Source organism: Gymnoscopelus braueri (genome assembly GCF_963280865.1).
Source record: "Gymnoscopelus braueri genome assembly, chromosome: 9".
Taxonomy (NCBI): domain Eukaryota; kingdom Metazoa; phylum Chordata; class Actinopteri; order Myctophiformes; family Myctophidae; genus Gymnoscopelus; species Gymnoscopelus braueri.
The window spans coordinates 54341305-54362263 of record NC_137610.1 but is presented as its reverse complement, the minus strand read 5'-3'; the positions used below and the strand labels follow the sequence as shown (position 1 = coordinate 54362263).

Sequence of the window (20959 nt, the reverse complement as noted above, 5' to 3'; positions counted from 1 at the left end):
TGGTGCGTATTTCCGGTGTTTCGCCGAAATTGGTGACTTGTTGAATTCAGTGACCCCAGGGGATCCTGTACGTTTGGTGTTGTATTAGTATTATTATTATGTGTTGTATAAGTATAACTACAATACATAAATAACCTTATTTGAATACCAAATGTTCGTTTCAGGTGAGCTACTACTACAGATAGCCAGTGGTGGAAAGTAACTAAGTACATTTACTTAAGTACTGTACTTAAGTACAATTTTGAGGCATTTGTACTTTACTTGAGTATTTCCAATTTCCAATACTTTTACTTCTACTCCACTACATCTCAGAGGCAAATATTGTACTTTTACTCCACTACAATTATTTGAAAACTTTAGTTACTAGTTAGTTTTCAGACATAAACTATGATATTATGAAACATACATTAAAGGTAGTGTAAGTGATTTGCAAAGTTTCAAATAATTGCAAAATGGGTATATGTTCTGATAGTACTCGTTACTATAGGGTGTCCTGTCCATATAAAGAGTCTCCATGTCTCTCCAGCTCTTTATAAAACAGAAAATGTATTTTGTAGTTTTTTTTTGTTTTTTTTTAGTTTCATTTCCAATTTTATCCAACCAGGACAGAGAACTCAATCAGGACACATATTAAACAAGTGAAATTGGAAGTGATGACACTAAGAAATGAGCATGCAAAATTTGAACTGAAAACTATACAAATTAAGCTTAAAATGGGTACTTTCTCCTGATTGGCTGAGATTTTGACACCTACCGAAAAATGTATTTTCTGTTTATTAAAGAGCTGGAGAGACAGGGAGACATCTGTTACTGAAAAAACACTCTATAGCAATGATTACTCAGTAAAGTAAATCAGAATATAGTATTTTAACCTTTTAAAAAAATACTTTTTGTTTTAACCAAAAAATATCACTTACCCTACCTTTAACCACTTTAACCCTATTTTATACCTACGCTATTTGAAAATAGCAGATCTACAAGCTCACAACGCGTCGCATCGCGACGCGTTGTGAGCTTGTAGATCTGCTATTTTCAAATATTTTACTTTTGGTACTTTAAGTACATTTTGATGCCAATACTTTTGTACTTTTACTCAAGTAAATTTTGAATTCTGGACTTTTACTTGTAACAGAGTATTTTTATATTGCAGTATTGGTACTTTTACTTAAGTAAAGAATTTGAGTACTTTTTCCACCACTGCAGATAGCACGATGTGTCAGCTCTTAGCCGCAGAGGAGTCTCAAAACTCGATAGTTTAGTCATTTCGGTGCAACATGGGTGTGTGGAGCCGTAGCCCCTCCCCTCCCGTAGCCCCTCCCCTCCCGTAGCCGCAAGCAACTTCCTATTTTTAACATCTGGAATCTAGAGTTTCAATACCAAACCCTTGACAGCCCATACATCCAAACAGAAAAGTCCTCCTATCTGATTGTGTTAAACAACTTTAAACTCATCAACATTGCAGCTCTACGGAAAGCATGAATCATCCTCTTTCTATCTGCAAAGTGTTTTTGTTTCATTAAAAAATCCACCATATTAGACATCATGTTATGGAAGTGTTGGAGCCATAGAGGTATTGGAGCTCTTCCAAACTCCACTTAGAAAAATGATCACCTGCACGGAATTTATTGACAGAGAGACTTCCTGTCAAGTTTTTGTTTCATAAAAATCCACTAGACCAGGGGTCTTCAACGTTTTCAGCCCAAGGACCCCCTAGCTGAGAGACAGATGAAGCAGGGACCCCCTCTATATTGTAGAAAATTGTGTTTCAGATTAAACTTTTTTTTGTTTTCTTGGTCTGCTCTTTTTTCCCTCTACACCTCTATACCTCTTTGCTAAAGTTCTCCTCAGAGAAGAGATGCTAGGGTTCAAGTGGTTGAGGTAAAAAAAAAATCATATCACACAAAGATTTGGCGGACCCCCTGTAGTAACTCTGAGGACCCCCTAGGGGTCCCGGACCCCTGCACCAGACATGTTATGAGCTTACTGAGAAAGTTCTAACAGGTCTAGTGGATTTTTATGAAACAAAAACTTTGCAGATAGAGGATAATTCAAGCTTTCCGTAGAGCTGCAATGTTGGTGAGTTTAAGGTTGTTTAACACAATAGGACTTTTCTGTTTGGATGAATTCGGGCTGTCAAGGGTTGGTATTGCAACTCTAGATTCCAGATATTAAAAATAGACTTAATGATCACATTAAATGTGATCATTATATACTTTATAGATCACAAGATTAGCATTATATAAAAGGTGACCAAGCAGCGCACTCCAAACCTAGAAAACAACATGAGAACCTAATTTAATCATGGGTTTATTTATTTATTTATTTATTATTATTAGGTGTATAGACATGAATTAAATAAGGCACATTCACTGCATCTTTAACATACAAATAATTAAGATACATTATTAATGTAAGTATTCTGATTGGCATTGACTAACACTTTGCATTAACTAGCCACCTTCAAAAAAAAAAAAAAAAAAAAATATTATCACTATTTTGAGCTGGTGATTCAATTAATGAATTTGAGTGTATGTTGCCAATGACTTGTGAAGATGTGGGAACTTTCCCCTTTTTAATGAAAAGGAAGATCTGTGAGAGGAATTGTTTGAGTCCACACAAATGTACAGTATAATTCAAACGGCCTAGTATGGTATCAACTCTTGACCAGCTCTTCACTGGCCAGCTGACCAAGACACCACTGCCCTCTAGTGGCCTCAGTTGGTTAAAGAGAACCAACCACCAGACATACAGGATCACACATGAAAGTATATAGACTACACTTTTAGTAATGTGAACTACAGCAGAGGTTCTCAACACTTTAGTAATGTGAACTACAGCAGAGGTTCTCAACACTTTAGTGATGTGAACTACAGCAGTGGTTCTCAACACTTTAGTAATGTGAACTACAGCAGAGGTTCTCAACACTTTAGTAATGTGAACTACAGCAGAGGTTCTCAACACTTTAGTAATGTGAACTACAGCAGTGGTTCTCAACCTTTTTACAGGCCACGACCCCCCAAAATAATCATAATTTAACTGGGCACCCCCCCTCACCACCCTGACAAGCACTTGAAATTGTTGGAGTTGAGGCGTTAACATTTAGTTTGACTCGGTTCCACAGTGAAAATATCCAAACTACAAGCTCACAACGCAGCGTTGTGAGCTTGTATATCTGCTATTTCCACAATGTTTGCCTATTTTTTAGGTAATATTTGACAATTTGGCCAAATGTTTGACAATTTTTTATAGTATAGTTTGTTGGTTACTTTTGACACAGTAATGGTCTTATTATTATTTTTTTTAAATCATTTTAGAGGTATTAAAAAGGTCTTAAAAGTCCTTAAATGGTCACTTCATAAATGTGCAGATACCCTGTATACACTTATACTGTATGTTGGTTTGTTTGCCGTTGAGTGAGAAAACAATGTTGCACATTAGGCTAATCATCTGGGGACCCCCCCAAAAAAAACTATTTGGGGGCTCCAGACCCCCAGTTTGGGAACCACTGAACTACAGTATAGTGCAGGGGTCTTCAACGTTTTCAGGCCAAGGACCCCCTAGCTGAGAGAGAGATGAAGCAGGGACCCCCTACTCTATATTGTATAAAATTGTGTTTCAGATTAAACTTTTTTTGTTTTCTTGGTCTGCTCTTTTTTCCCTCTAAACCTCTTTGCCAAAAAATAGCAGATCTACAAGCTCACAACGCCTCGCAACGCCTCGCAGGCTAAAGTTCTCCTCGGAAAAGAGATGCTAGGGTTCAAGTGGTTGAGTGGTTAAAAAAAAAAAAATCATATCACACAAAGATTTGGCGGACCCCCTGTAGTAACTCTGAGGACCCCCTAGGGGTCCCGGACCCCCTGTTGAAGACCCCTGGTATAGATGAGATTCATCCACAGATGCAAACATTCTCTAATGAATCCAATCCTACAAACGCACACACAGTGTCTTCTGTTAAATAGTTGTAAGCATCTAGTGCGTGGGACATAGTGCAGACTGCAGTGTGGAAAGGTGACGATACAGTATACAGTAGCTATTCTATTATATTTTCATATAACTGGCTACAATAAGTTTGCAGGTGGAGCAATATTTGCTAATCTGTGTTAAAGGCCTCTAACTGAAAAACACACATCAACCTTAAGGGAATGGAGGCTAATTTCTCCAAATAGTTTAATACGTTTCAATTGAGAACCACCGTTTTCACAAAAGTGCCATCCACTCTTATAGGAATACTTCATCCACTCTTATAGGAATACTTCATCCAAAAAGGTTTTGAGTTTTTGTCACATTCTTGAGCCAATAATCCAATATTTGACTAATTGAAGTTAATTGGAAATAGCAAAACTCTTAACAAGAGCAAAACCATATGTTTAAAACATTCTCTTTGAACCTCAATCATCAGTAGGCTCATCAGTGATGACACTGTGAGAGTTGTTTTGGAGTTTATATTATTCTTTTATATAGTTTTATTTTGGTCTACCGCAGCTGGGTCAATATGGAATTATTCACTCAGGAATACGACAACTAAAGAATCTCCATGAATTCAAGGCTTCGTGGGGTGTGTACATTTTTTTGGGATGAAGAATTCCTTTAAGGCTAATTAATTTTTTACAACATTTTTTTCAGTTAGAAAATAAGCCATTTCTGTCAAGCAACACTTGAAAAGTGTCACATGACAACATATACAGTGTCATATGACAAAGTATACATTGGCCTACTAACAAATGGTGACAAAATAAAAATCTTGCATTAGAGTCGGTCAAATCTATCATTTGAATTCGTCTAGTGAAACATTGAATTTGGAAAATAACTTATATTGCTGCCTGTTACCAAGAATGGCAACAGGTCATAAATAAGACAACATAAAGATAAGTGATGAAACAAATGAGTGGTAGTAGTACAACATAAAAATGGCAACAACAACCTACTTTCAGTAAATTAAATCAAAACTATGGCCAGTATTCAAGTACAAAAATAAAACGTGTATCAATCCATTTCCTCTGCTGAAATGTATTTTGTGTATAGTGGGTTACAGTAACACAATAAAACATATTTTATGGTTTGCATCCCTTTTGTATGAAGGCTAGAGGAAAAAGTGCTTTAAAAAAAAAGAAGAAAAAAAAGACAAAGAATCGTGACAAAATGGATTGAGGAACCGTCCAAGAAAACAAGCTACAACGGCACCAGACTGGCTTGCTGGCGCTGTCGGACCGTAAAGCCTAATTTAAACTCCATCGAACGAAGGTGTCGCTTGCCCCATCAGTTCTTATTTCAGACCTCTGCACACCAAGTTGTTTGATTTTCAACCAGCAAGCAATCAGGCCGTCGAGGAGCGCCTGTGCCCGAGAATTGCTCGTCGTTTGTGCGGCCCGCACCACTGGTGGTAGCCAGGCATTAGAGGGAGACCAGCTCAGTGGCCTTGTGGTTAAAGGTATCATGACATTCATGTTTACACCACATTCAGAGTCTTTGTCCTGGTCCTTCAAACGTGTACAAAAAGTTTTAACTGAAAATTCCACTCCAGTGATTCACTGTAGGTGTTTTTCTCTCACATTTCTAAAGCCTTTTCAACTGCAATGAAAAAAGAAATCTTTGCCTGCGGGTGTCGCTGGTGAGGGATTTTGCCTGTCAATCATCGCCTCTGCTCCGCCCCCCCCAAAGGAAAGGATAGAGGAGGGGAGGGGCAAGGAGGAGAGTGGGCGGGATTAATCGACTGTGACCTCACTGTCGAAGGGCCAAGCTCAGATTACTTTTCAGCCAAATTATTCAGAAAACCCCAGACCACAGAAAATCCACTGAATGTTCAAAGTTCAGATTTTTTGGGTGTAATTGAGGTCATAAAACCCCAAAAAAAACATTAAAAAAAAAAAAAGTGAAAATGAATGTCATCGAACCTTTAAGAGTGTCCACCCTGAGAATGGGAGGTCGGGGGTTCGAATTCCCCGGCCGGGTCATATCAAAAACAAAAAAAATGGGACCCAGTGCCTCCCTGCTTGGCACTCAGCATCAAAGGGTTGCAGTGGGGTTAACTAAGTCCCTGTGACATATACTAGCGTCATGTCCCGGGGATGTACTTGTACGTCAAGCTGCCTCACGCTACAGAAACAGGAGATACAGAGCTCAGCTTACTTATTAGAGGGAGAGCGTTTCATCGCATTTGCCAATTAAAAACAAATGTGCGAACCGGGAAATGTATTTCGACAGCATTTATGAGAGAGAGAGAGAGAAAAGGCTAGAGAGGCAGAGTGTGAGTGTGTGCGTGAGAGAGAGAAAGCAGGCACTTCACGAACACACTAATTTCTGGCAAAACGATTGATAAGATGACAGACACCCTTTTATTTGTAATGGTAGATATAGTTCCTGTGGTGAGTTTTGTGCCCATAATGATCTGGGGTCGAATGTGACACATCAGAAACAAAAACAAAAAGGTATACTATACTCGTCTACTGGCAGTGGGAAAGGAGTCAATCACCAATTCTTTTTTTGTTGGATTTCCTATGTAAAAAAAAAGCAAAAAAAAAACCTTGCATATCGTTGCCGTTGTCTCCAAATTCAAACGTTCTGTTATTTTTCGTAAATTAACATGAGGATTCCACCCGACGGAGACGATATACATACAGTATGCTATAAATTTGGTGGAAAAAGGGGTATAATGTCGTTCTATCACTATTCAGCCGGTATGGTAAAGAGTTATTTCCTCTGACACAGCTCATCGTTAGCTGTCGTGTGTTGGGAGCATACTTTTAAAAAATGAGATGTTATGATCTGAGCTCAGTTAGGCAGAACAAGACAGCTTGGTCTGTTGAAGCCTTTAGGCAAGCGACACTGTCGTGCGATGGAGTATAAATTAAAGCTTAAAGGGATACTTCACTTTCGGGCCGGGGACACATTTAAAAAAAATATTAAAAATAAATGAAAAAAGTTATGGAAAATTCATGGCCCCCTCACGACACGCAGTGTCCTACTAATGTGTGAGGGGGCCATGAATTTTCCATAACTTTTTTCATTTATTTTTAATATTTTTTTTAAATGTGTCCCCGGCCCGAAAGTGAAGTATCCCTTTAACCCATTAATACCTGGAACGCATCTGTGTCACTTTAGATGTCTTTGGCTATTCAAAAATAGCAGATATACAAGCTCATAGCGCGGCACCGAGTGCCGCGCTATGAACTTGTAGATCTGCTATTTTTTAAAAATCGTGAAAAATTTTTTTTTAGATTTTTTTCCAAAAACTGTTAGGATTTAGATTTTTTTTAAAGAATCGCCTCAGGTCTTAAAGGGTTAAGTAGGTGTGTGTGTGTGTGTGTGTGTGTGTGTGTGTGTGTGTGAGAGAGAGAGAGCTCTGCCTCTAGTAGAAATGGAGATCCGAGTCCACCGTTCCTTTTTAGTCAAGTCCCTCAACAGACCCGCCTGTTGCGCTGACCCAGTCAGTGTCACTCCGCGGACGGGTGAGTAACTTCCTCGTGGTCCCCGCCGGTGTCGTCGGGAGAGAGAGGGCTTGAAATGACCTGCAGAGCGTGTGTGGGAGAGACCAGAGTCTTCCTGTGTTTCCGACTGACACGTCTGCTGGCTCTGGTCGGGGGTCAGAGGCGACTCGAGCTGGCGGTGCGTTTGGGAGGACTCGTCGTGCTCCCCAGACGTGAGCCTAACATCAGCTCCCTGGATGTGTGTGCATTCAAAAATAGCAGATATACAAGCTCATAGCGCGGCACCGAGTGCCGCGTTATGAGCTTGTAGATCTGCTATTTTTGAAAAATCGTGAAAAATGTTGTGCAAATCTTTGAATATATATATATTTAAAGCGAGCATTTCTAGCTAAAATGTTATTGCTTCTGGGGATTCTACAAATGTCTTCTAAATCAGTTTAAAACAGTTTTCTGAAACACTTATGTTGCTATAATATTAATGTCAGTGTCAAGGAGCCCCACAACGATATGTATTTGGCTGCGGACCCCCATCTAAAAAAATAATAATCCAGGGACCCCCAGAAGCAAAGATTTGAGTAAAAAACAATTGCTTTATAGAGATATATTCAAAGATTTGCACAAAAAAAAACACGATTTAAAAAAAAATAGCAGATCTAAAAGCTCATAGCGCGGCACTCGGTGCCGCGCTATGAGCTTGTATATCTGCTATTTTTTAATAGCCAAAAGTATAAAATATGGATAAAGTGGTTACACAGATGCGTCCCCTGGTCTTAAAGGGTTAAACTCCATAGAACGAAGGTGTCGGTTGTTGTTGTTGTTGTTGCCGCAAGGTTCCCTAGGACCGGCGTCACTGTTCAAAGTCCGCGCGGGATCGGACTCGACGGCGGGCGCGTCCGCCGGAGAGGGTTCCGTGATCTGGTGATCGCGTGTCCGAGGCGACTCGCCGCAGTCGTCCGGCTGCGAGTCCTCGCTCCAGGGCTGCTGCTGCTGCTGCGACGCAGGAAGCTCGCACTCGCCGTGGCTAGGACAAGCCTCGCAGGAGTCGTTGTCCGGTCGCGGGTCGGAGGGTTCCCTCTCCGCCGTCTCGTCTCTCCGACAGTTTTCCGTAGACGCCCGCACGGGCGGCCGCTCCGGCACGTCTGTCTGCGGCGATAAATCGCCGTTTGAGCCTCGAGCGAGGGCGGAGTCGCCGCCGGCTGCGTCTACGACGTGCGCCAGAGAGGACGAGGCGAGGTGCGCACGAGTGTTCTCCGCCGTCTCTCCGACCCCCGACGACCGGGGGGGCGACGGAGGGGGCTGCTCGATGTCTACGGTGTGACAGCGGCTCAGGGTTTTCTCCCGGTCGCCGTGCCTGGTGTCGGGGCTCTGGGAGCGGCTGAACGGGCTGCTGGTCTCCACCGTCTCCCCTCGCCTCAGCCTCCTCCTGTCTGGTCTCGCCTAGAAAAAACAAGATAAGAGTCGACTTAAAGGGATTCTAGGCACGTTCAGAGATCAAAAAAAGAAAAAAAACTGTTGTCAAACAACAAAATGCAAAATATATATATATTAATATTTTCAAAATGTAGGCTTAACACATTAACCGCCAAGAACGTAGTCCTACGGTCCGTTAAATCCAACTGTTAAGCGCCGAGAAAAGCGTCTTTTCGCGCTAAAAATTTCCGGGTTCACTTTCGGAATTTTTTTGATCCACTTCCGTTTCCGGTTTGATGACCAGAAACGGAATTATTTGGGATCCGGTTTTGACGATCACGTCCGCTCCCATTCTACAGACGAAACTGAAACTCAATTCTCTTCCTGTAGTTTTTTCTCCTCGCATTTCACTGTTTAACGAAATCCGCTCTAACTACAACATGGATGCCCCGTTTGACACGTGATTTTCACTGGGAGATACGTTGAGATGTCGCGGATGTAAACAGACTGTTTACGGCTCAATCTTAAGGATTTTAACAAGATCTATGGCGACATGAAAAAAACAAAAAAACAACAAAAACACCTTGGCACTGGTGAGTACATTATGAGATTAACCTCTGGCGGTCGATGTGTTAATGTTGCCTAGAATCCCTTTAAGTGAAAGATCTGCATCATGGTTCTCCATCACAGGGTCATTCCTTCGTGCCGGCTGCCATGAAGCTGTACAATGACGCTAATGCTCGATCCACCACCAGGCGTCCTGCCCGGTTCATGGACCAATGACCAATATGACTGTGGTTCTTGACCCTTATTATCCCCATCATGGACTAAGCACTAATGCAGGGGTCTTCAACAGGGGGTCCGGGACCCCTAGGGGGTCCTCAGAGCTACTATAGGGGGTCCGCCAAATCTTTGTGTGATAGGATTCATTTTTTTTACATGAACCACTTGAACCCTAGAATTCCTTTTCTGAGGGGAACATTAGCCGAAAATAGCAGATCTACTGTACAAGCTCTCAACGCTTGTAGATCGGCTATTTTTGGCAAAGAGGCTAGAGGTGTAGAGGGAAAAAATGGCAGACTAACTAATAAAAAAAAAAAAATCTGAAAAACAATTTTATACAATATAGAGTAGGGGGTCCCTGCTTCATCTCAGTCTCAGCTAGGGGGTCCTTGGCCTGAAAACGTTGAAGACCCCTGTACTAATGAATAATGACAATGTGACTCTTGTACTGGTGTCTCTGTATCTTTCATTGCTGTGTTCTCATTATCTGTTCTTTTTTTGGTCTGTAGTTTGACTGCGGTTAAATGCCTTAGTGACAAAATTCCCCTCGTGAGATCAATAAAGGCCTATCCATCTATTCTATGCTACTCCAGTGATTCTCAACTCTTATAACGTCTCCGTCGGGTGGAAACCTCATACTGTATCTCCAAAACTGTTATTTTTCCGGATTCAAATTCAAAAATAGCAAAAGTAGCAGATCTGCAAGCTCGAAACGACGCGTTTTGAGCTTGTAGATCTGCTACTGTTGATGCTTTTGTGTGACGCTGTAGTACGATCAGGTAGGACGTTCATTTACGAAAAAACACAAAAAGTTAGAATATGGAGATAAGAGGTTTCTGCCCGACAGTAACGATATTCAACTTAGAAAGATTCTTATTCTGACCCCAAATGAATGTGGTTTTCTGAAGTGGACACGCCAGAAGATGAACCCTGAAGAAGTTACCTGGCCGAGGTTTGGTGAGCGTCTGGTGGGCGGACTGGAGGAACCTTTCTTCATCTGCTGACACCTTCACATTAGAAGCAAAAAAAAACACCAAATTTTTTTTTGATCCATTTAACAACACATTGACTGCCAGAGTTTTTTCAGAACAGTCTGTAGCCTCTGCCAGGGTTTTGAACGATTTTGGTACCTTTTCGCATAGCCACAGAATATTTCTCTCCAGTATGATTGATCCCCAGATGGTTTCTAATCACAGATGAGATTCAGGTGTGGTTTCACAAATGTCAACGAGGTCATTATGACCTTGTTGTCATGTGTTGTTTGATGTTTGAAAATAGCTCAAAACCAGTAGTTTCAAACCAAAAAGCAATGTGAATTGTTTGTCCGTTTGAATTTTAACATTGAAGTGGATGGAGCAGCAAATCTTTGGAAATTGTTATCTCCTTATTCGTTTGGAATATCGAAAGAGTGTCAATACTAAATAATTAGAGAATCTTTTTAGAATTTTTTTTTTTTTTTTTAAAGTTATTATTATTATTATTTTTTCAGGACGTTTTTTAACGTCTTTGGCAGGCAATAGCTGAATTCCCAAAGACGTTTATAAACGTCTTTGGCAGTTAATGTGTTAAAATAATACACCATACAGATACAATGTGAAAGCTGAAAAGTGTACCGGGTGATGGACTGGGCCAGTTTGTGTCTCCTTCCTTCGTTGTCCTGGGACTTGAGATGCTGGACGATGGAGTGGGCTGAGAGGTGGAAAACACAGGTCAAAGCTGTCATTATTGATGGTCGGAGAGAGAAGAGTGTAAGAGCCTAGATGGGTGAAAAACATTCACACACATTTCTTGTGTATCCCATTAACCCTCTAAGACCCAGTGATCCCTTTTGGAAACAATTATATTTTATAAAGAAAGATGTTTAAATATTATTTTTTTCTGTTATTTTTTCACCTCTAAATCCTCATTGGGTCCTATTGTTTAGTCTTACAATGCCATTGGCCAGGATATTTGCATATAAATACCCCCCACAGAGCGGGGAATCATCACAACTTGAAAAATCTCTGTTGGAACAGCATCTCTTTTTTCTCTGGAAGATATTCCTCACAAAAACGTAAGTAATATGCCTGTAATATTTGTTTTGGTGAACATTACAATGTCTAGAACATGTACATAAGGTCTTATTGTGAAATATATGTCCCAAATTTAAATTAGAGCATGATTCATACTTGTGTCTTTTTGGAATCGTTGGGCCCTCTTGGTTGCAAAAAATACAAGGGCAGGCCTAATGTTCACCTGCTACTGTTCAGCCTTATATATCGTTTTCACAATAGATTTAAACAGTTATATGTGTATTTCCCCCACTTTATATATATATATATATATATATATATATATATATATATATATATATATATATATATGAGAGAGAGAAACAGTGAGAGAGAGTAGGCTATATGTGCATTTTTACTTTAATTTCTAATTTCCAATGATATTTGTAACCATTGTTTTAACAGTCAGAACCAAGGCCCTCATTGGAAACAAGTCCGCGAGGACTTTCATGAAAGGACCTGTTAGACAAAGTATTTTAAATGTAACTGTGCTGTTTTACATTTTCTTTGCCTAATAAAATATTAAATAAATTATTCAATCAAGACCTGAGGCCATCTTCTGAAAAACAATCAGTGGTGCTCAAACTTTTTCATTTCAAAAAGTTATAAATGTCAAAAGTTATGTGTATTTGGTCGCCGACCTCCATCTCAAAATATTTTGTTCCAGGGACCCCCTGAGGCAAAGATTTATGGAAAAAAAATATTCGTATTTTTTTTTAGATTTGCACACATTTTCATGATTTTTCAAAAATAGCAGATGTCACGTTGTACCACGCTATGAGCTTGTATACCTGCTATTGTTTTAATATACAAAGTATAAAATAATGGTTAAAGTGGTTAAAATCTAAAATGTCACAGATGCTTTCCTGGTTTTAATGGGTTGTTATTACAGTATGTGACCATGGGGTGGCGCAGGTATTTAAGTGTGAAGTTCACTGTTCTTGTCAGGAGGTTTGACCCGGAAGGGCAAAAGGTTTTTGACCTCCGTCTCTGTCGCTGTGGCACAAAAATATTGCTTATTGCACTGTGGAGCTAATAAAAAGACTATATCTGTCAGCATGAAGAACTGCATGCATCGTATGCCTTGACCACTAACACACAGCGAACGCTATGGTAATCACAGTCAAACAAACAAGCAGCGCGTCAGCCAGGTCCAGCTTGGGGTTCAAACCCCTCAGTAGCTAGTATTAGACTGAGCTTCTATTTATGAGCTTCTTTAAATTTAGACCGGGAACGCATCCGCGTCATTTTAGATGTCTTTGGCTAATCAAAAAATAGCAGATCTACAAGCTCATAGCGCGGCACCGAGTGCCGCGCTACGAGCTTGTAGATCTGCTATTTTAAAGCAAACATTTTTAACTCAAATTGAACCACTGATATAGAAACATACGTTTTTTTCCAAAAACTGTTAGGATTTAGAAGACATTTGCAGAATCCCCCAGAAGCAAAGATTTGAGTTAAAATGTTTGCTTAGAAAAATAAGCAGTCAAAGATTTGCACACATTTTCAGGATAAAAAAAAAATAGCAGATCTACAAGCTCATAGCGCGCGTGGCACTCGGTGCCGTGCCATGAGCGTGTATATCTGCTATTATTTTTTGAATAGCCAAATAAATCTAAAAATGACACAGTTGCGTGTCCGGTCTTAATGGGTTAATAAAAATGAATAACATCATAGTCACGAGACCTACATTCATGCACATTTTGCTGAGTTAAAAAAAACAAGTTTCTGAAATGTTATCTTCCTTACCCAGAGCACCTTTGGGCACAGAGAGGAGTTTGATTGGTTCAGCGTCGGGGGAGAGCCCGGAGGCCTTCTGCAGAGCCCTGAGGATCTCAGTATTCTGGACGGGTAGACAATTAAATATCATTAAAAGTATCGTTAGTATTGTTAGTAACATCAGTTCTCATAGGGTTATGTTTTCACCACATTCCATTAGTATGTATGGATTAAAGCTAAATAAAATCTCACCACTGAAAAATATGTTGTATGGACAATTTGTATAACAGTGTGAAAGGAGTGCCCCCCCCCCCCCCCCCCCCACACACACACACACACTAGCGCTGATGCCAAAAACTTTTATAAACGTTTTGGCCAAAAACAAATTTTACCTTTTTTTTTTTTTTTTTTTTTTCGTTCGTCACAAATAACCAGGAGATAACATTTTCCAAAAGGTTGCTGCTCCATTCACTTCAATGTTAAAAAATAAACAGACAATAGAAGAAATGCTGACTTCTTATGGAATCCAAATGACTGAAATCAGTCGTGGCGACTGAGAACTTAAATCCATGAGTATGTACTGGCTGGATGTTTAGTAAACTTGGTGGGAAAGATCAAGAGGCTGGCCCAAAGACATGATGAACTTTGGGTCCAGAAGGTCAAGGTCTCAATCAAGGTGAAGGTCTGAATTTGAAGATTGGATGGCTGGGTTTTCATGAAACTCTGTGGGAATGATCAGTTAAAGCGGCACTATGGAACTTTTTTTTAATTAATAAAATTATTATTTTTAATAATTGTTATTTTGTCTAATCTAACACAATATAACTTATATAATTGGGGTGGTTGTATTTTGTCTCTCTGCTCTTCTATTGAGACATTTAGATGGTGTCAAAGGTCATGTCTCACCCTAGACACAGGATCTGACACCAATTTTGACCTGATGGACGATTAAATTTATCCCCTGAGCAAGCAGGCAGGCTCTATTAGCTCAATGGTAAAAATGTCAGCACTTGCGTAGGAAACCAGGTTCAAATCCGGGGTAGAAGAGGAAAGTTACTGTACATAGTGCAGCTTTTTGATTGATTGATTGAAATTTTTATTAGGCAAAAGAATGTAAAACAACACAGTTACATTTATAATGCTTTTGTCTAAAAGGTCCGGCCAAACAAGTCCTTGCGGACTTGTTTCCGTTGGGGTCCTTGAGTTAATTTCATAGACATATATAGTAGCAACCAAACAGTTCAAAAATCAACATGAAAATACAGATAATACAGAAAAAATACCACTATGTACAAAAAAAGCATTTAAAAAAATTTGTGCAGCTTTAAGATCAGAGGTCAAGGCTACAGGGTCGAGGGCAAAAATACATGATCAGTGGAAATGGCATTCCTTGACAATTGCATCCTGTTACTGTAGAGTACAATGTCTCTCATTTTGACTTATAAGTGGGCTTTCGGTTCTTCAGAAAGGTGCAAAGCAATATTAGATCAAAACCTATTAGTAGTAGTATTATTTGTCCTTTTACATCCTGTATAATGCAACGCTGACTGGATTTGATGTTTGTTTTATACTCTATAATATATGTATGTATGTCAATGTGCAGGAATCAAAGCATCTGCTAAACCAGTGGTTCCCAAACTTTTTAGCTCGAGACCGAAAAGAGAAATTTGTCATCTCCCTGGGACCCAAACTAGTGAAAATAGCCGACCTACAAGCTCACAACGTGTCGCGATAGGACACGTTGTGAGCTTGTAGATCGGCAATTTTCACAACTTTTTAAACTATATAGCTACCTTGCCACCCATCTCGTGGGCACAGTCCAGCGGGGTCCTCTGCCTCTTGTTCCTCAGGTGGGCCGCGGCCCCCCCGTTCAGCAGACCCTCCACCAGGCCCAGGTGGCTCCCTCTCACCGCCTCATGGAGGGCCGTGTTGCCCTGGTTGTTGGCCACGTTCACCAGGGCATTACTCTGCACACGCACACCACACACACACACACACACACACACACACACACACACACACACACACACACACACACACACACACACACACACACACACACACACACACACACACACACACACACACACACACACACACACACACACACACACACACACACACACACACACACACACATTTGAAATATTTATTTATGTCCACATAATGAGAAGTACAGGATGTACAAAGGACATAAACACTGCCAGTGCAGTCAGATGAAGGGAAAACAGTTAGTTACAAAGTGCATGTAAAGCAGAGCAACGTTACATACAAAACAAAAGATGGCATACTTGTCGAACACAGCGGGCAACAATCATGGGTAAAGGAAGCAACGCCTCCTCCAAATTGAGCGGCTTCCTATAATAGCTGATATTGAGCAGTACCTTGCTAATTGTTTAGCCCTCCTTTTGGAGAGGCCGGCCATTTGGAGGCCCCTCACAACCAACTTGTGCCCTAGACTACCAAAGATAAAAACCAAAAGTTTAAATCTGTAGCCTAGCTGAGAGATGGTCTGCTCTAGCTGATGATATTTTAGCACTTTGGTTAGGAAGGCTTCCTCTAAGCTGTAATCAAAAGTACAGCCGACCTCGAGAATGAACACCTCCCTATGGTTTTCATTAACAACAATGACATCAGGGGTGTTAGCTGAAATGTTAGAGAACACAGAATCATCGTTACACAGGTTAAACATGCTCGGCTTCACAGTAGAATGCTTATACAGCATGATGGAGGACCTGAAAATAGAAGTGATATCTTTAGATATCAAATCCACTATTCTGTCATGCCTACTTATGTAGAGTCCCCTGTATACATGGCACCCATTTAAGATGTGGGACATGGTTTCAGCACACACACACACACACACACACACACACACACACACACACACACACACACACACACACACACACACACACACACACACACACACACACACACCATGTCAAGGACCCCCAAATTGATATATATTTGGCCGCGGATTCCCCCCCCCCTGAAAATATTTTGTGCCAGGAACCTCCCAGAAGAGAAGAGAAGATTTGTGTTAAAAAATCTCGCAGCATGGCACGAAGGGACAAACTGTGAGCTTGTATATCTGCTATCCCCCCGGAACCCCCTCAAGGGTGAGGTAACATTACACACACAGAGATAAAGATTCATTACTCTACACACAAGAGATGGACAGACACAGAGATGGACAATGAGGCACGTCGCGATTCGACGTGTTGTGAACTTGTAGATCGACTATTTTCAGCTAAGATATTTGGTGCGGAGGGGAAAAAAGGAGGGGTCTAGTAAATGACCCCTGCGGGTTTAAGTGGTTAATGTCACAGCTTTTAATTTTATTTAACCTTTATTTAACCAGCAAAAGCACGTTGAGACAAAGTCTCTTTTATGAGTGTGAACTGGCCAAGAGGCAGATAAAATGACACAGCTTTGGCGAACCTGGAAATGCTGTTGTCTACAGGTCACCTTAGTGCAGGGCTATTGTACTTAACTACAACTAACAGTGAGGATGTGTGTATTCACATGTCTGTCTGTCTGTCTGTCTGTCTGTCTGTCTCAGTGTGTGTGTGTGTGTGTGCGTGTGCGTGTGCGCATCATTACCTGGATGAGAGTGGTAGCTATGTCCAGGTGACCCTTGAGGCAGGCGTGGATCAGAGGGGTGTTCCCATAGTGATCCTTTTTGTTCAGCTTTGCGTTGCACTCCAGCAGTGAGCGGACCACCTGAAACAAAACCATTCATGAATGCACAGGAAGGTCAATTAGAACCAACAGAATAGATGAGCCATTTGTGAGTATTTACAGAATTCTCACCAACTGGAGGCAAATTTGTACTTCATCACTTGACAATTTTCCTCCACAAAAAAAAGACAAACATCATTTTCAAATAATAGTTTTCTGTTGAAAATGTAATTTTTAGGCATAACACTACCACTACCACTACATGAATGTAGTGTGTTTGCACCGGCCATAATGGTTGCAACATATGCGGTTTGTTTGATTCCAGCCAGAGTCAAGCGTTGCACACTTAATGTCTCTCTAAACTCTCTTAAAGCACAATATACTGAGCAGACAGGTGGCAAAATAAAGGACAAACTTGAATAAGTGAGTGGAGAAACAAGGGCATCTGCTTCCATGCAGGCTGGCGTATTGCATGATACAATTAAGCAAATAAAATGCAGGCTGGATTACTGCAATGCACTACTCATCGGGATCCCTAGCAAGAGCCTCCAAAGGCTCCAATACATCCAAAACAGCGCTGCTAGGGTCCTGATGAGAGTGCGAAAATATGACCATATCACACCCACCCTCCGCTCACTTCACTGGCTCCCCATCTCCTTCAGGACCGAATACAAGATTTCTCTTCTCACCCATCAATGCATTTACGGCACCCATCAATGCATTTTCAAAGAACTCCTCACCCCCAAAACCCGCCACCCGAAGCCTCCTCCAACAACACCAACCTTCTTGTTGTCCCTGACACCAACCTCCGCACCATGGGCGACCGGGCCTTCTGTCACACAGCCCCATGTCTGTGGAATGCCCTCCCAGACCACCTGAGAGCACCACAGTCCACTGATGCTTTTAAAAATGGACTAAAAACCTACCTTTTAAAAAAAACATTTTTCTAATTTTATGGACTTTTTTCGTACCAAGTTTTAATTTCTAAATTTTTGGCCCTTTAGTTTAGCCTAGTTGGGTCTATTGTAATTGTTTTGTTGCCTATGCTGTTTTTATGCCTTGCTTTTAATTGTAGCACTCTGAGATTCATGAGAATGTAAAGTGCGTTATAAATAAAATGTATTATTATCATTATAAAATCCAATCATTCTCTGTGACATGTAGAGAAATTAAATGAATGACAAAATGTAAAAACAGAAGAGAACTTATTTCTCAGGTGACTGAGAATGTCAATGCGGTGAATGGAAACGACATAGGGAGGACTATTATAGTGGGTTGTGGTGCATTAAACCCCTCATTGCAAAAATCATAGGCACTGGTCTATAGAGACGTGGAAAAAGGTGATACGGTCAGATGAGTCATGCACAAGTCACCCATATGTTTGATAAGTGGGTGAGTGGGCCTATACCAAGAGATTGCTTCAGTGAAAGACTATCCATTGCCTTTGCAGGAAAGAAAATTCTATCCAGCAATGTTATGGATTCCCTGTGAGAAAGGGGCTTATTCCATTAAATCCGGGGACGTAACTCTGTCATTTTGATTTCTTTGGCTATAAAAAAATAGCAGATCTAAAAGCTCAAAGCGTGGCACTGATTGCCGTGCTATGAGCTTGTAGATCTGCTATTTTTGAAAAATATTGAATTTTTTTGCAAATCTTGGAATATATATATATTTTTAAAGCGAACATTTGTAACTCAAATCTTTACTTCTGGGGGGTCCCTGGAACAAAATATTTGACAAATGTTCGCTTTTAAAAATATATATTTAAAGACTTGCACAAATCTTCACGATTTTTCAAAAATAGATTGCAGATATACAAGCTCATAGCGCAGCACTCGGTGACGTGCTATGAGCTTGTAGATCTGTCATTTTTGAAAAGCCAAAGAAATCAAAAAAATGACACAGATGCGTTCCAGGTCTTAATGGGTTAACACATTGATTGCCAGAGTTATTTCAGATTTTTTTAAGTTTATTGCCAGAGATTTTTCATTGAAAAAAAAAAAAAGTACTCAGGAGCTGAGATACAAAATGTTTAAGTTTTAAGTTAACAAAGAAGTGGATAGGAGTCTAAATCTTCGACTAATCATATCTCCTTGGTCTTTGGGTCAAAAAAAAAATATATATATATATATATATTATTATTATTATTATTATTATTATTATTTTTTTTTTTTTTTCTTCTTAAAAACGAGTTAACTCGATCTTGGCAATCAATGTGTTAAAGGAGAATACCGGACAAATTAAGTGTTGTCTTTGATGTCTCGTTACTCACCGACCGACGTGAAAAGTGGCGTTCTTTTTTCCCATAGATTCCCGTGTCGTCATTTTTTAAACCCCCTCCGTTGTCAGAATGGGAGCGCGTGGGTTAGGGAGATTCGTCTATTATAACCGAGGCAAAGTTGTTTTTCTCTCTACTGCTAGTCATTGTGGAGTCTCATGATAGTCAAACATGCGTTGAAATTTCCTGCGAGGCCACCGTTAATGGCGAACGAGTTAACACTGGTTGCTTGTTTCCAGAACCTGGCAACTCGTGTTGCCAGGTTCTGGAAACAAGCAACCAGTGTGGCCACATGTTGTGAGCTTGTACAGTAGGTGGGCTATTCTCTGGGCTTACCACCACCTCCACCTCCACCTCCACCTCCACCATCACGCCACAAAGTACGATGGAACCGGGCTTTACATTACACCCACCTGTACGTGGCTGTTCTGGCTGGCCAGGTGCAGAGGCGTGGCGCTCTGGCTGTTGCGGGCGTTGACGTTGGCCCCGTGGCGGGTCAGCAGGCTGACCAGAGCCGTGTGGCCGTGCAGCGCGGCCACGTGGAGCGGCGAGAAGCCGTCGCCACTGCTGCTGTTCACACCCAGACCGCTGGCCTGCAGGCTGGCCAGCTGGGAAACACACAAAACACACAAAACACACACCAAACGGTCAAAGTTAACTCATTTACTTTACACCACTAGTTACACACTACACACTAGACTACACACTAGTTACACACTACACACTACACACACTAGTTACACCAAACGGTCAAAGTTAACTCATTTACTGCCAAGGATGTAATTGACGTGTTTTTTTGTCCAAACTCCCATGCTGCCAAAGGACGTAATTCGACGTGGTAACGTGTTTTTTTTTCTTTCTCGCTTGAATGATCCAAGCACCACCGAAGAAGAGACGTACACCCAGAAATCACATGACCACGATAAAAAAAAAGGTCGCCTCCTTTCATGTTAAAGGATTCACAAAAGTACTATTTTCTCGTATTTGTTGTTTTTGTGTTTTTCAAAAAACAAGCGACATTCAGACGGCCATAGTATTGACAATTTAAAACAAAATAAAAACCAGACTAAAATGGAGGGACTAGTGGAGAAGAGATCCAGTAGAATAAGTCATTTCAGGCTTGGCTGCACACAGGTGTCATGCTCCGAAAATAGCCGATCTACACGCTCTCAACGCAGGCGCGTTGAGAGCGTGTAGATCGGCTATTTACAGTTACTTTTCAGGATTCAAATTCAAAAACGGCAAAAGCAGCACATCGACAAGCCTTGTCGATGCACCGAGTGCCGCGCTATGAGCTTGTAGATCTGCTATTTTTGAAAAATCTTAAAAATGTGTGCAAATCTTTGAATATGTATATATTTTTAAAGCGAACATTGTTAACTCAAATCTTTGCTTCTGAGAGTCCATGGAACTACATATTTTGAGATGGGGGTCCGCGGCCAAATACATATTATTTTGGGGGTCCTTGACATGAAAAAGTTTGAGCACCACTGATTATAGCGACATAAGTTTAAAAAGGACGTAATTGACGTGGTAACGTGTTTTTTTTTTTTTCGCTTGAATGAAGAGTACACCCAGAAATCACATGACCACGATAAAAAAAACGGTCG

At 40.7% G+C, this 20959-nt stretch overlaps 1 protein-coding gene and 1 long non-coding RNA gene across 2 annotated transcripts in view; one reads left to right on the top strand and one right to left on the bottom strand.

Annotated features, from left to right (window-relative positions):
• Positions 1–3202: 3202 nt before the first annotated feature.
• Positions 3203–6849, top strand: LOC308091771. The gene is made up of 3 exons (XR_013933740.1): positions 3203–3520; positions 3880–5428; positions 5901–6849. It is a non-coding gene; the product is annotated as an uncharacterized lncRNA (long non-coding RNA).
• A 1322-nt stretch (positions 6850–8171) lies between these two features.
• Positions 8172–20959, bottom strand: part of ankrd27 (ankyrin repeat domain 27 (VPS9 domain)) — a gene marked incomplete at its 3' end in the record, with an annotated part of 58252 nt that continues 45464 nt past the window's right edge. Inside the window, exons 22-28 of the mRNA XM_080437285.1 lie at positions 19763–19957; positions 16994–17113; positions 15181–15354; positions 13418–13511; positions 11231–11306; positions 10561–10624; positions 8172–8861 (exon numbers count right to left, since the gene is read on the bottom strand). Coding sequence (XP_080293411.1) covers positions 8172–8861; positions 10561–10624; positions 11231–11306; positions 13418–13511; positions 15181–15354; positions 16994–17113; positions 19763–19957 — 1413 coding nt within the window. The remainder of the gene's footprint in view (positions 8862–10560; positions 10625–11230; positions 11307–13417; positions 13512–15180; positions 15355–16993; positions 17114–19762; positions 19958–20959) is intronic.